Raw genomic sequence first — 13,740 nt, 5'->3', positions numbered from 1 at the left:
GGGAAGACTCCGAATGATTGAATAAATGTTGGTTCCGACATCACCTTCAGGCATTGTGAATGAGGCAACCTTACTCTCTCAAAGAACAAAAAGGCAATCTGACAGCTTTTGAAGGCCAAAAGCACCTTCAGGCAACGTTATTAAATTGACCCACAGCACTGAAGTTTCAAAGGCAAGAAATGACTTGGGTTTTAGAAATTAACACTTGTATAAAACCTTCAGAATTCCGTGGGGGAAAATAAACCTTTATTTCAGAAATAGACTTTGAAGTTTGAAAACAAAGCAGAAAATCTGTTTCTGAAAACAGAAGCCACTATTTGAAACACTGAACACAGTTCTCCCATGGCCCTTTGAAACTCCTCATGAGCTCCACTCTTAACTTCTGGGGATGGCCAGCGAAGACACACCTCAGAATGCCAGCAAAAGAGTGCGTGGAAAACCATTAGTTCCCTAGGGTAAGAGCAAAATCATCTCAAGAGATATGTGCCTCTGGCCTCATTAAATTAAGCCAAGGACTGGAGTAGAGGTTCTACCCATGTTGGGGAACAAAGACTGTTTTCTAGATTAGTCACAAAGTTATTAGCAAATGAGCAAAGATCCTGTAGGCTCTCTCTAGCCCACCCATTCTCACTTTCTTATGCTCCTTCATTCTCTCCCTCACTACTCTTTGAATCTTTCTCCTTCCCCCTCCCCCATCCTCCCTTCTTCCCCCACTCCACCCATCCACATCAATGAATAAATAGCTGAAGCACAGCTCTAATTTGAGAAATCAAAAGAACAGTGATTTTTTATATGCAAGACCCTCTCTTAAGTGCTGTAAGGTTCTTGCCCTCAAGGAGTTTACACATGCCTACAAATCATCTGGGGAATGCTGTTAAAAAATACAAATTAGGATTCAGTAGGTCTGGGATGGCACCTGATATTCTGCTTTTTTTTTTTTTTTTTTTGGCCTGAAACTCAGGATTGAATCAAGATTCTGCATTTCTTACAAGTTCCCACATGATGCTGATGCTGTTGGTCCATGGGCCACACTTTAATGAGCAAGGCTCTAGTAAGAAGAAAAAAGTCAAGTACATAAATAATTACAAGAGCAAAGGAGAACCAAAGCCATAGGAGAAGCTCACTGATAGCAGGGTTCAAAGGGAGAAATGATCACATCTAGTCATGGGGAATCATGAAGCAATTCATGAAGAAGATGACATTGCACTGACACCTTGAAAAATGGATAAGATGGCAGCAGGCATTGATGAGAGGAAGACAGTCAGGTGGTCTATAAGCAAAGGTTTGGAGGCAGACAACTACAGGATCCTTTCAGTAATGAGTTGGCAGCCTGTTATGCTTAAATAGAGGGCACACATGTCAACAGGATAAGAGTGAGAGGCATGATGGAGTCCGACTTGCAGGACTTAGCCGTTTAATTTGGATGTGAGATGTGTAAAAAGAGAAGTCAAAGGTGATTTCAAGGTTTCTAGTTGGGTACCACGCAGAGATGCTATCACCAGAAATACAGAATGTTGGAGAGAGGCAGGTTTGTGCAGATAGGAAAAGAAAATGATGGACTAATTTTTCACTGTGTTGAAAGTGAAGTACTGGCAGGACTTCTGGATGGAGATATCCAGCAGGCAACTGGGAAATTCTGGACAGCAAGGAAGAGGTCAGGTTAGAAAGAGATCGAGGAGTCATTCAAGCAGCGAAGATAATGAAGTCATGCGAATGGTTGCGGGAATGAACAAAGAGAGAACAGAAAGGGCAAAGGACAAACACAACTGGAACACTTACATCTAAGAAAGGGTGGCAGGAAGAGCATAAACAAGCAATGACAGGATCAGCTTTACAAGCAGGAGGGGAACCCAGCATGCACAACATCACAAAAGTCAAAGGAGTGTGGGAATTTAAGTCAAAGACTTTATATCCAGACCATATTCCTTCCCTTCATAATCCAATGTGTATACCGGAAAGAGCATGAGCTATAGAGTGAGACAAATCTGGATGTATAACAAATCCTGGCTCCACCACTTACACAACCTTTGGGAAAGTAAACCTTTCTGGGCCTCAATTTCTTCATCTGTAAAATGGAGATGACACCACCTACCTTTCAGCTTTGCTGTGTAGATTACATGAGAGATTAAATATAAAACAACTGATACATAGTAGGCACTCAGTAAATTATAGTTTCCATGCTCTTCTCTTGTGGCCTTTCCAAACTATTCCATCAACCTGAAAGTAGCCTTAAAAAATCTACTGAAGAACAAGAAGTTTCAAGCTTATGTTGAATGAAAATAGATACCCCGGTGAAGGAAACCTCATGAACAACAGGGAAATTAAAGAAACCATTATGCCAGAGAAACAGAAGATTATACAACATTCTCCCCCTACCAACCAAAAAAAAAAAAAAATCACATCTCCATAGACATTTAAGGAAAAATCAGCCCAATTACACAAGTATTCCTAGTATTCGCTTGGAATCACATGTTTCAAAGACTAGCCAGCATTGCCCAGTCTGAAATGGGATAGAGACAAGAGCTCCAAAGCTACACACTATTATAGCTTTCTTTCTCCAAACGGGGAGAGCCGGAGGGGCCTCCATGTTGGAACCAAGCCGATCTGTGGAACTCAGAAGCTGCTGACACTTTATGAGTGGCTGCATTGTTTGCACATAAGATATATAAAAACAAGGCTTTCCCGACATAAATGTAAGGTATGACTGTGAAAGAACACCCACTGCTAAGAGTAACAACGACTTTCAAACAGTTTAAATGACACACATAATTATTAATTATTGCTATCAAAAATAATAGAAATCTGATCCCTTGATTCTAATGTATTTTTCTACATAGAAGCCTCTGTGTGCGTGTGTGTCTGTGTGTGTGTGTGTTGGAGTACATTATCTTATTTACAAAATCTTGGACTATGACAACATATACTCATACTTTTAATCAAAAGAGTTCTTAAAGTCTTTGGCAGTTTTTTTTTTTTAATCACCAGATGTTGGCAAAACACATTCTAAGACATGTCACATGCAAAAGCCTGGAAAATATCATCCACACCCATGACTTCCAACTTGAGCCTATATGCTGATGAGTCCCAACCACGCTTCTCCTGAACTCCAGAAGCGTATATATACTCTTTCCCAGTGATCTCATCTTGCCCCAGTTTTCAATTACCATCTACATGCTGATAATGTCCAAATATGTATCTTCAGCCCTGACTGTTCTCTCTTCTATGATCCAAACATAACCTCAACTACCTACCAGGCATTTCTCCCTCAATGATCAAAAGACCCCTCAAACCCAACCTGTTCAAAATCAAGCTATCATTTTACCCCTCAAAAATATGTTCCTCCTATGTTTCACTCATGTATTCAACAAATACTTACGGAGCACCTATTATCTGCTGTCGCCCCACCACCCAGCAAAACTAGAAGTTCTAGACTCTCCCTTCTGTCCTCATAACCAGTCACCAAGTCATGCCTACTCTACTTCCTCTATTCTCTCAACTTTATCTTTTATTCCGCTATTTACTGTCCTGCCTTTTCACCTGCATTATGAAAACTCCCTGCCACCACTCACTCTCCAGTTATCCACCACACTGAATAGCATTTCCTCTTCTTAAAACGTTTTCATGGCTCCTCATCACCCTTGGATACAGTTCAACAAAACTCCTCAGCATTTCCTACCTACTTTTCTTGTTCATCCTTCCTCTACTTGGCCCAAATCTGTACCCCAAACGATCTACACTATTCCAATACAACAGTGTGTCATTTTGTCTCTTAACTCTGTACCTTTGCACATACCTTACAGGGCAGCCCACTTAAGGCAACTAGGCACCCTCTTCCATAGTTCAGCAGCAGCCAGATCCCCACAGGGCACCCAGCTCATCACGCTGCCTTGACATCCATGGTTTTCTTTACTGGGTCCCTCCCTAAGCAGTGGTTTTATCTTATTCATCAGCTCCTAGCTCAGTAACTGGCATAGAATCAGTGCCCAATAAATGTTGGTAGAAGTAAAGAATGAATGAAAAACTTTAAAATATTTGTGCAGAGATACCATATAAAGTTCATTATTAGTAGGTTCATTTTCTGAGAATTTCCATCTGTTTTCCAAAACAGTTATACGTGATTCCCCAATAAATTCACTCCATGAAACCTAACTTGAAAAGTGCCTCTTGGGTCACAGTCTCATTTCTATGCAGCTCAACACGCAATCTAGACAGTGCTAGAAGTAGTTCTCCAAAATGAGCCAAATTCACAGTATGGGTTAATCACCACTACTGTAGCAAGGATCACATCTCTGTACTTAGGGAAATGATGGAACTTGATAAATGAGCAGCAGCTCTAAGATATCAGTGACAATTAGCACTGCAACAATTTGGGGCCAATCCAACTGAGAAAGGTTTACTCAAGCTCTGAGTTGTAGGGATATTTTATCTGCATATATGTATGAGTATACAAATATGTGGGGGGGGGGTGGTTTGGAACCAAGCAGGTCTTTGGAACTCAGAACGTGCAGACACTGAGTGGTTGCACTGTTTGTGCATAAGATATATAAAAGCAAAGCTTTCACGACACAAATGTAAGGTATGATTGTGAAAGACCACCCACTGCTAAGAGTAGCAATTCACAACTTTCAAACAGTTTAAATAACACATAATTATTAATTGTTGCTATCAAAATAATAGAAATATATATTTATACATATATAATCTATGAATATATATATAAAACATATGCAAAAACCACATTTAGATACAGCTGCTGCTAAAATCTCTCTCTACTTGTCACTTCCTCCTCAAACTTCAGTTTTGAAAGAGGGGCAACAAGGCTCCCAGGGCCACAGAGAATAGAAAAATATGCTTCAACTTTACCACCTCCCTTCCTCAGTCTCCGCTGCAGATCAATTTAGAAAATGATGCATTTGGAGAATCAGTCATTCTCTAGGTATATGCCATTCTAGGACCTCATCTGACAGTGATCAAGCCCTCTAGACTATGTCTTTAGGTATTTATTCTTAAATTCATTCCAACCTTTAATAACTGTACAAGGCACTCTACTTGCCACTCTAGAGGATACCATGACAATCAAACGTGGCTCCTACATTCAATGAGCATACGGTCTGTCAGAGGCTATGAATAAACTATGGACTTCAAAAAACATGGATACAAAGTAAGAAGTACAAATAAGGTTAATTCTGGGAACCAAATGCAATTGGGACATCTCAGTATTATCTCTGCACACATGCTAATTTCCATATTCAAATGTTTTCCAATCCTTGCAGTCTGTTATGTGCCAGTTAACTTTCTGATGTATACCAGAAGGAGGGCTTTTAATCTACTCTCTGTATCTGTCATCCTAACTCTTCCTCTCTTCACCATGTTTTCCTCAGCTTCAATTATCCAAACCAAAATTTGACAAAGGGCAATGGAGAATCCCAGGATGTCATGATACATTCTGGAAGCACCAGTGTGCAGAGTTTGGGGGAGAAGGGGAACAGAACCATAATTAAGAAGGAAACTGTGCAAATAGAATCCTAACGTTATTTTTAAATGATCATCATCTCTTTCTCTTTTCCCCTCTTTCCTACTTGGGCCTGTATCTGAAAGAACTCCCGATGGGTCTTAGCTAGCCAACTTTGAAAGTATGCCCTAATGCACACAGAAATTAAGAGGACTCTCATGAGTCCCTTTATACTACTCCAATAAAATTCCCATGGCTGAAAATCCACTTTGGATTATGTTCTTTTAGATACACATTTATGAAGCTTGATGTTATAGGTAAGAAACACCAAACACTGAGGAAAAACATATACATTCAGTGTATGTTTCTATAACTGACACCAGTTGCATTATTTTCCCACTAAATACCACAGATCTGTAAAGTGAAGATAAATATATGCATTTATGTATACATAAATATATGTATTTTTAAACTACTTAAAACAGCCTTGTAAACAAGCACAGACTACTTACCTCTTGTAAGACTTGGCTAGTCTACTTTTTCCAGGGAGTTATAGTACAGCCAAATGAATTAAAGCAATGTCCTTTATCACTTACCAATAGACAACAAATGGATTTTTGACCTGAAAAAGTAGTTATTTTTTAAGAAACCTTAGTATATTAGTAAAAATGAATCAACTACTTAAATATTGGTTTTATGGAAATTTTATGATTATAATACATTTATAATTCCATTCATTCATTTAGCCTACAAATATTTATTGAGTACCTATTATTTGTACTATGCACTATGCTAGACACTGGGGATACAAAGATAAATAAAATACAACCCCTATAACTTTGAGGAGATCACCATCCAGGAGGGAGATATAGATAATTACAAACACGTACCTTAAAGATACCATAATCAGGATTTCTAATTTTCCAGTAATAAACTTATATTCAAAAGGCAGAGTCAAAAAGGCCAATTAAAATTCTACTCTAAAATTTTGCTGAATTTATAAGAAATAAATGCATGCTTCATTGTAGGAATTTTGAAAAATACAGAATACACTCAAAATCATCACTTCTGAGAAATGTACCTCTTTCAACTTTCAGATGAATGGTTGGAATACAGTGGGTGGAGGTTTCATTTATAATGGCGTTAACTTCTCTGTCCCCTTTTACTGCCACTTTCACTTGTATTTTATCTCTCTTCCTATCAATTATTTATCAATATAAACCTATTAAGTATACTTCAAAGAGCTTAGTAGATTTACTAATCTGGCATATAAATACAATTTCAGCTACTAGGCATAATTAACTGTTCGGAACACGAGCAATGCATTTTGGTCCTAACATTGACTCCTTTTTACTCATGAGAAAAAATATAAACTCTCAAATTAGGCGTTATGTAGCTACACACATAGAGAGGCAAAAGTGAAAATGCCTTCTTCGTTAATCAATCTGGATTCATTTTTGTTTAAAAATGGCAAACAAGTATTTCTAATAATTAGCACTTGGATAATTAATATTTAATGGGCCTAATCTGAAGAAGAGAATACTTTACTTTGTATATTCGACAAGGTATTCAAGTGAGACCATACCGTTCCAGTGAGCATTTTCCCCTCATACACAGCATTTCAAAACGCACATTTTCTCTGCTGATATGCTCACCTTCACGTTGCTTTGTGAATTGCATTCTTCCTGTCATTACGTTTCAGAAGATAAATTCCCATTACTTTATGCTGTCTCTAAAGCCAGTCTGGGGCCCATGACTTGGACTCTATTTTCTGATGCTTGTTTCTTAATGGAGTGCTGGGGATCCTGTTTCAAGCCTGACAATTTGCTAAATATGGGCACATGAGTGGGGGATTTTTCTGCCCACACTTTCCATTAGACCCTAGATTACCAAAAACATCGAACCCACTTAGAAGCTCAGCTAGGGCTGAATAGATGTTGGCTCCTGGTATGATCTCTGGAACTGAGCCTGTGCACAAATTCTGATCCCAGGTTACAGAAACCTGCGAGGTACTTCAACAGGTCTGTGCATGTGTTACAGCTCAACTCCCAAATATGGTAATGTCAAGATTAGTGAGAAAGGTCTAGCTGACATTAAATCAAAGAGAGTTTGATTTAAGAGATGTCTTACAATTTATGTGCTATAATAATTGTTGATCTTTAATGATACTAAGCCAGTCATAACAATGTTGCTAATTTCAATTTGCTCTCTGAGTACTCAACATTAATAAGCCCTGCCTGATGGTAAGAGTCGCCAGCTAACTGAGGTAAGCCTGAACCAGTCTCCAGCCAAAATATATGCAGCTTGAGAAGTTTGTCCACATACCCCAATAATGTCTCATAAAAATTTGGACTTAGACTTTTAAGTAAGATGACATATGGCTTAAGAAATTATTTGAGAGATTCATAGACGAATACATAACGATCTAGAAATTCTTTTATCAATTATTTATTAAATGCTCTACGGTACTCAGCATTGTGCTCAACACTGCATCAAATACAGTGCTTTCCCTTTAAGGAGCTTATAATCTAAAACATACAAATAACCATATGCAGAAAAAAGCTAGAGATCAGAGTAAAAGGAAGCATTCAGAAAAATGTACAAATTCAGCATGCCAGAACTTTTCAGTTGAGCAATATGATCCCCAGTGAAATTCTTTCCAAATGATGTATCGTGTGCACAAGTTATAAGTGATTATCTTCAATTTTCTTAGAAATGAGTAATAAGATACCTCTTAAGACCCATGCTTTTGTATATGCATCAAACACTACAGTTGGCGTGGTCCTATTGATAGCTGCCATTTAAGGAGAAAACATTTTCTGTCCTGTCTCATAGCAGACAAATCCAGACCTCTTTTCTCCCAGGTTGGTAATAAGCAGCCTTTTTCTAGGCTACAGTGAACAGCAAACATTGCAACTCTAAAGATGGAAGCAGCAGAATGCTCAAAAATATTGCATCAAAATATTGGATACAACCTACCAGCCCGTAAGAAAGAAACCACACTGCAAAACTGACAGCATCTGTGTCACCTAGCATCCATCGAAATCTTCTTATGCCTATATTTCCTAATGCTTCCAAACAGAATTCGCTCCAAGAATTAAGAAAACTCTTTTTAAGATGGCGGCCCTATTAAGCGACTTCTCCCTGTCTCCCACTTCATCTCATCAGTTCTTTTCCCTTGCGCGGGCTAGCTATTGTGACCATTTCAGCCAATTTCCTGGAGGTATTTTCTAGCCCTTTTCACCCTATTTAATCCTACAAGTTTCCTGAGAAGCCTGTTTACTTGTGTGCTCCCCCACTAGACTGTGAGCGCCTTGACAAAAGGGACTATGTCTTACTCCTCTCGGCACCCCCAACACCTAACACAGAGCGTGCCAAGGAGCACGCAGTCTGAGACTCCTTTCAGGCCAAGGTGCTCCACTGATCATCAGCTAATCTCAATCAGATTGACGCTTCCCTCTAAGTACATCTCAGTACCAATCATCAGGATTAGTGTAATAAACATATTCAGACCACATTTGAGAGAGTTCGCCAAACCATTCCAAGTTAGCACATGGTAATACAACTTTTTCAAAGTAACAAATCACTTGCTCACTCAAATGTCTAGTGCAATCTCAGAGGAGAGAAACCCCTTCCACACCTCACTTATTCTCCCTCCCAACTTTAGGACCGCTGCTTCAAACTAACACAGCTGGCAACCCAAATGAGGCTGATAGCTCTCAAACTTTAAAACAACAACAACAACAAAAAACACCATACTCCCTCTTTTTTTGGAGAACACTGATTTTTATTTTTATGTTGTTTCATCTATTTTGAGAAATTCCAAGTCGATTTTGGCTCTTCAAGGCTGCCTTTTACCCATACGGGCAGTTGGCCTTCTGGATTGCTTCTTGCACTTTCCAAGGCCCTCTAAGGCAAGATTCCTCAGTCTTTGGGGAGTTGCAACACTACCATGGTTTGTTTGATTTTCTCATCCCCATCCCTCCTCTTTACCACCACCCCCACAAAAGTGGTGTATGGCATTCATAAAGTGAATTACACTTGATTTTTGTTTAGAGGAATTTTTTTTCAGACTTCTGTAACATTCCCTTGAGACAATTGGAAACATCATTGTCTGATTACTAGCTCACTTTCCTTGCCTAAAATTGTATCCATTCTTGATTGCGCCTGTGGGTAGGTTAAGCAAAACAAAATAAACATCTAGACTTATGAGCTCATTGGCTTTTTTCTGAATTTTTCTAAATTAAATAAGGGCGAAAGAGCTGCACTGAAAGTCAGTTATATGGATTTTTCTGCCAAATGCTAACTCTGTGTGCCTGGTTTCCATCTGTGGTGCTTTCCAAGTTACAAATCCTTAGGGGAAAAAAAAAGACTGGGGTAAGAAGACATCTATGGATTTGGGGGACATGCTATTTAGAATTGCTATCCTGTGCCTTTGAACACTAAAAGAAATGGGAACATGAGATTGTAAGGCTTTAGATCAGCTTTGTGGAAGTCTAGTGTAGTCCTTCAGCACCAGTGATTTATTTTTTAGGCTGGCCGATTTCAAATGCCATTTAGTCTCATCCATATTAGCATAAGAAATGTACCTTATCCACTCTAACCCAATTCTGCTAATGGCCGAAGTTAGCAGTCAATCCCAAGTGCTCCCTCTAAGTGAGACAGGACATTCTGGAGGATTTCTCCTTACTGTGACCAAATCTCATTTTACCTGGGACAAAGAAAGCTTTAATGCAGTTAATACAGTGGAGCGGGTGAACTGAACATGGCTTAAAATATAGATGGGGAAAAAAAAAGTCAAGCGTCATCACGATGGTTCATAACTATCAAATAATTTGCAGCTCTCTTTCAATTTCCAACCACTGAACGACAGCAGCATATCACACATTTATTCATTTTGAAATTGTGCACTTGCCATTGTATTTAGTCAGCCATTATCATCTCTTCTCTGAAATACTGATGAGCTCTTTCCACACATGGACATTAGGATTTTTACCATGCTTTCCATGTCTACAGTGACCATATTTGCCCAACTAAAATTCAGGACACATGGTTTCATACCAGGACAAAGTATTGAAAATCAGTACCGCCCCAGAAAAGCCAATCTACATGGTAGCTGTGTGGGTATCACTATATCTGAAATTTGGCTTTGCTCCAGGGTGAGTCAGAACAGTGCCTGCCATGTAGAAGGTGCCCAATAGGGCATATGTTTGTCAAACAGAAGTGAAGTAGGGAGTGTTGGATTTATATGGTAAAGACCCTTGGAACGTGATTTTTTTTCCTTTAGAGTTTGGGATATACTTTAGGAAAGTGAAAAATCTCCATTACAAGTCCCTGTTCTCTATATGTAATATGGCCAGCCTTAGGCCAGGAGTAAGGGAGCTTGGAAGGAGGGAGCCCCGGCCAAATCTCATACACAGTGTGTGGGCCCTCGCAATACTTTTACACAGATGCTGCAGAGAGGCAGGCAGCCAGAGAGCTGGGGGAGGGCAAGGGAGGGTGAGCCCCTGCTTGAGTCTGTGTAGAGGGGGGTTGCTAAATGAGTGTCTGTGCACTCCCTCTGGTTTTTCCCTCTTTTAAGCACAATCTTTACTCCTTGGCTTCAAAACCACCCAATGTGGCCCCAGCCCCAACCCTGGACCCATTCATCTTGTGGGGGCTCATCCTGTGAGGACCAATTTTTACATTATCAACAAAAGCATGTTCTCTGGCCTTTACCAATCTAATTACCACGGCACTTCGAGGGGAGAGAGATTCGCCTGCTGTTTCAGCTCTGTGGAACTGATTCATAGGTTGTCCCTTACAGCTCCTGCACACGCCCACGTGGTACGTTATTAACACTTCGTGGAAGAGGTAGTTCTACCCTCCCTTAGAGAGAAATCCTGCAAAGCAATATTTAACATATGCGCAAATGCATTTCAGTCACCAAAAAGGGTGACCAATTACCTTTGCAACTAAACAGCAGGCTCGCTCGGCTCTTTTCATCCACCTAAAGAAAAGGCTGAGGGCGCGCTGGCTGCCTAGGTAACCTCCCGCTAGTGAACGCTCGCCGGCAGCGCCCATAGGGCGCGCATCGCATTCACAACTTGGCCCAACCACCAGGCCCGCCTCCCTGACTTGTTGAGAGCCACCAGCCAAGTTTTGGCGAGGGCTGCTCCCCGATCCCTCAGAAGCGTGGGACGTGCGCCTCGCTGGATGCCTGGGTGGCGAAGAGACCCTGGAGGCCATAAACGTCTTACGGTTTGTGAATATAACCAGCCGTTTCTTAGAGCGCACCTCTGATAAATTAACCTGTTTGAAGCCTACTCTTCTTGCCTGCATTGTCAGTGTAGCAACTTGTCCTAATTGGATTCTAAGGCAGGCTTTTAGGACTCCAACCGTGGGACAGTCAATCACACAGGGCCATTAATATTCATCTGTTGACAGCGGCAGCGCTCAGGGAAGGTTAAAATATGCCCTTACAACACGATCCGATTGTTCAGAACAAAAGGCAACCGTTCAGAAACTTTCCTCCACCTAAAATCATCTCCCCTTCAGGGTCCAGCCTGTCAAGAAGGCAGATGAATTTGAGAAGGGGAGGAGTTAAATCATCTTTGGACTCCTGCTCTCCCGGCCAGCAGCACGGTTTTGGAAGCGACTTTGCCAGCCTAGAGAAGAGACGCTGTTTTGAAGAAAAAGGCTCAGTCCTCCTCATTTGGGAGACCCTCCTACTCAAAAGTTTCCCTCCGCGTGTCTTTACCTGCCACTGCAGATTCGGAGACCTGTCCTCAACTTTGCCTGCACTTGGGCCCGCGAGCCTCGAGAACCCAGGCTGCGGGAAGGAGGGTATGAGGGCAGGTTGGGGAAAGAATGGCCAGAGTCGCGGTCCAGCTAAGACTGAAATTCTGGAATGCACGTGCGAGCGAGGGTGGCAAATTCCCGAGGCACCAGCTCGGACGTGGGGCGCCAGTTCGCCGAGGCGGGGAGAACCAGCTCCGGCCTTCCCGCCCTCCCCGCAAAAATGGGCGCTCGCTAGAAGGCCATGCTCGCCGTTCCTCCCACTCGCACCTTCACTGACAGCCCAGCGAGCCTGGGAGATGCAGGCACGGTCCGCATATACCCTTCTTCCCTGCCTCGGGAGACCTGGCCGGGCCCGGGCACGGTGACCACTCCCAGGTGCCCAGCCGCTGGGCTCACGATCGCGGCTCCCCTGGGCTAGTGCGCTCGGGTTACCGCCACCATGCGCCCCTTGGCTCTCCGCCGGGCGCGGGGAACGCGCGAGGGATGACTCCTCACCTGGCACCGGGGTTTCAGGCACCCACTTGAGTCCCGGCTGCAGTCTCTGGAAGAAGGAACGGACCTGGTGACAGGTGGCGTCCGGTGGCGGCGGCGGGGGCTGCGCCTGTCCGGGGCAGTCCAAGCTGAGCAGCATCGCCACCACCAAGCACGCGGTGCGCACGGTCCCTACCATCCTGCTTCGCGGGGAGCGAGGAGAGAGCGGGAGAGTGGCAGCGGGGGCCAGAGCGGTCCCAAGACTCGGCAAGGCTGGCAGTGGCCCTAAGCAGCGGGAGACGTGCCGCTACCCAGCCGCTGCAAAAGTTTCCTCGCAGCTACCTGGGCGCTGGGCGAGGGCGGGAACGGCTCGGCAGCTCGGGGCGGGGCGGGGCTGACCGGGTTGGGGCGGGGCGAGGAGGGACCGGGCGGGGCGGGGCGAGGCGAACGGCGCGGCTGGGGGGCGGCGGCGGCGGCCGCGCGGCGAGCCTGCGGGCACGGGGCGCGGGGCTGCGGGGCCGCCTGGGGCACCGCGGCGCGGGGACCGGGCTGCAGCGGCGCGAGAGGCGGACGCGGAGGCGCGTGCGGTGGCTCCTGGACCCCCAGCCCAGCTGCCAGCTCGCCGCCGCTCTACACAGAGAGCTCTGGCATAACTACTGCAGAGGGGCTGCAGGCTCGGGCGCGCTGATTGGCTTCCCAGCAGCCGTCCCCTCTGACTGGCTCTGGGAGAAGTTCCCCAGCCTCACTCCTCCTTCCCGCCGCTCATTGGCCTACAGCCGAGAGGGCTTTTCCCTTTAGGATTTTTGCAACCTGTCCATCCTTCCTTGAGGTGCGTGGGGTCCCTGGCTTAGGTACCCCTCTTCCCAGCCCGGTCCGGCTCATCTCTGGCCACCGGAGCCTCACAAGAGGTTTTCCTCCTCCGCACAACATCCACCTCCTCTTCCTGTTCTCTGAGGGGCTTCCCTCGAACCGTTTTCCCAATGCAGCTCTAGCCGGGTTCGCAAACCCACCCCACAAAGAGTCACATTCAAGGGCAG

The 13,740-nt window shown here is 43.6% G+C and overlaps 1 protein-coding gene across 3 annotated transcripts in view; it reads right to left on the bottom strand.

Annotated features, from left to right (window-relative positions):
* Window positions 1-13,074, bottom strand: part of GPC3 (glypican 3) — a 453,743-nt gene extending 440,669 nt beyond the window's left edge. For 2 of the 3 annotated variants that reach the window (XM_057718110.1, XM_057718112.1), the window contains exon 1: window positions 12,728-13,050. In XM_057718110.1, the coding sequence (XP_057574093.1) occupies window positions 12,728-12,902 (175 nt within the window). In that variant the 5' untranslated portion in view covers window positions 12,903-13,050. Of the gene's footprint in view, window positions 1-12,727 lie in introns of all 3 variants that reach the window. The other variant, XM_057718111.1, reaches the window with a different exon arrangement.
* Window positions 13,075-13,740: the final 666 nt, after the last annotated feature.

This window comes from Hippopotamus amphibius, chromosome X (genome assembly GCF_030028045.1).
Source record: "Hippopotamus amphibius kiboko isolate mHipAmp2 chromosome X, mHipAmp2.hap2, whole genome shotgun sequence".
NCBI classification, from domain to species: domain Eukaryota; kingdom Metazoa; phylum Chordata; class Mammalia; order Artiodactyla; family Hippopotamidae; genus Hippopotamus; species Hippopotamus amphibius.
This window is presented reverse-complemented; position numbering and strand designations above follow the sequence as displayed.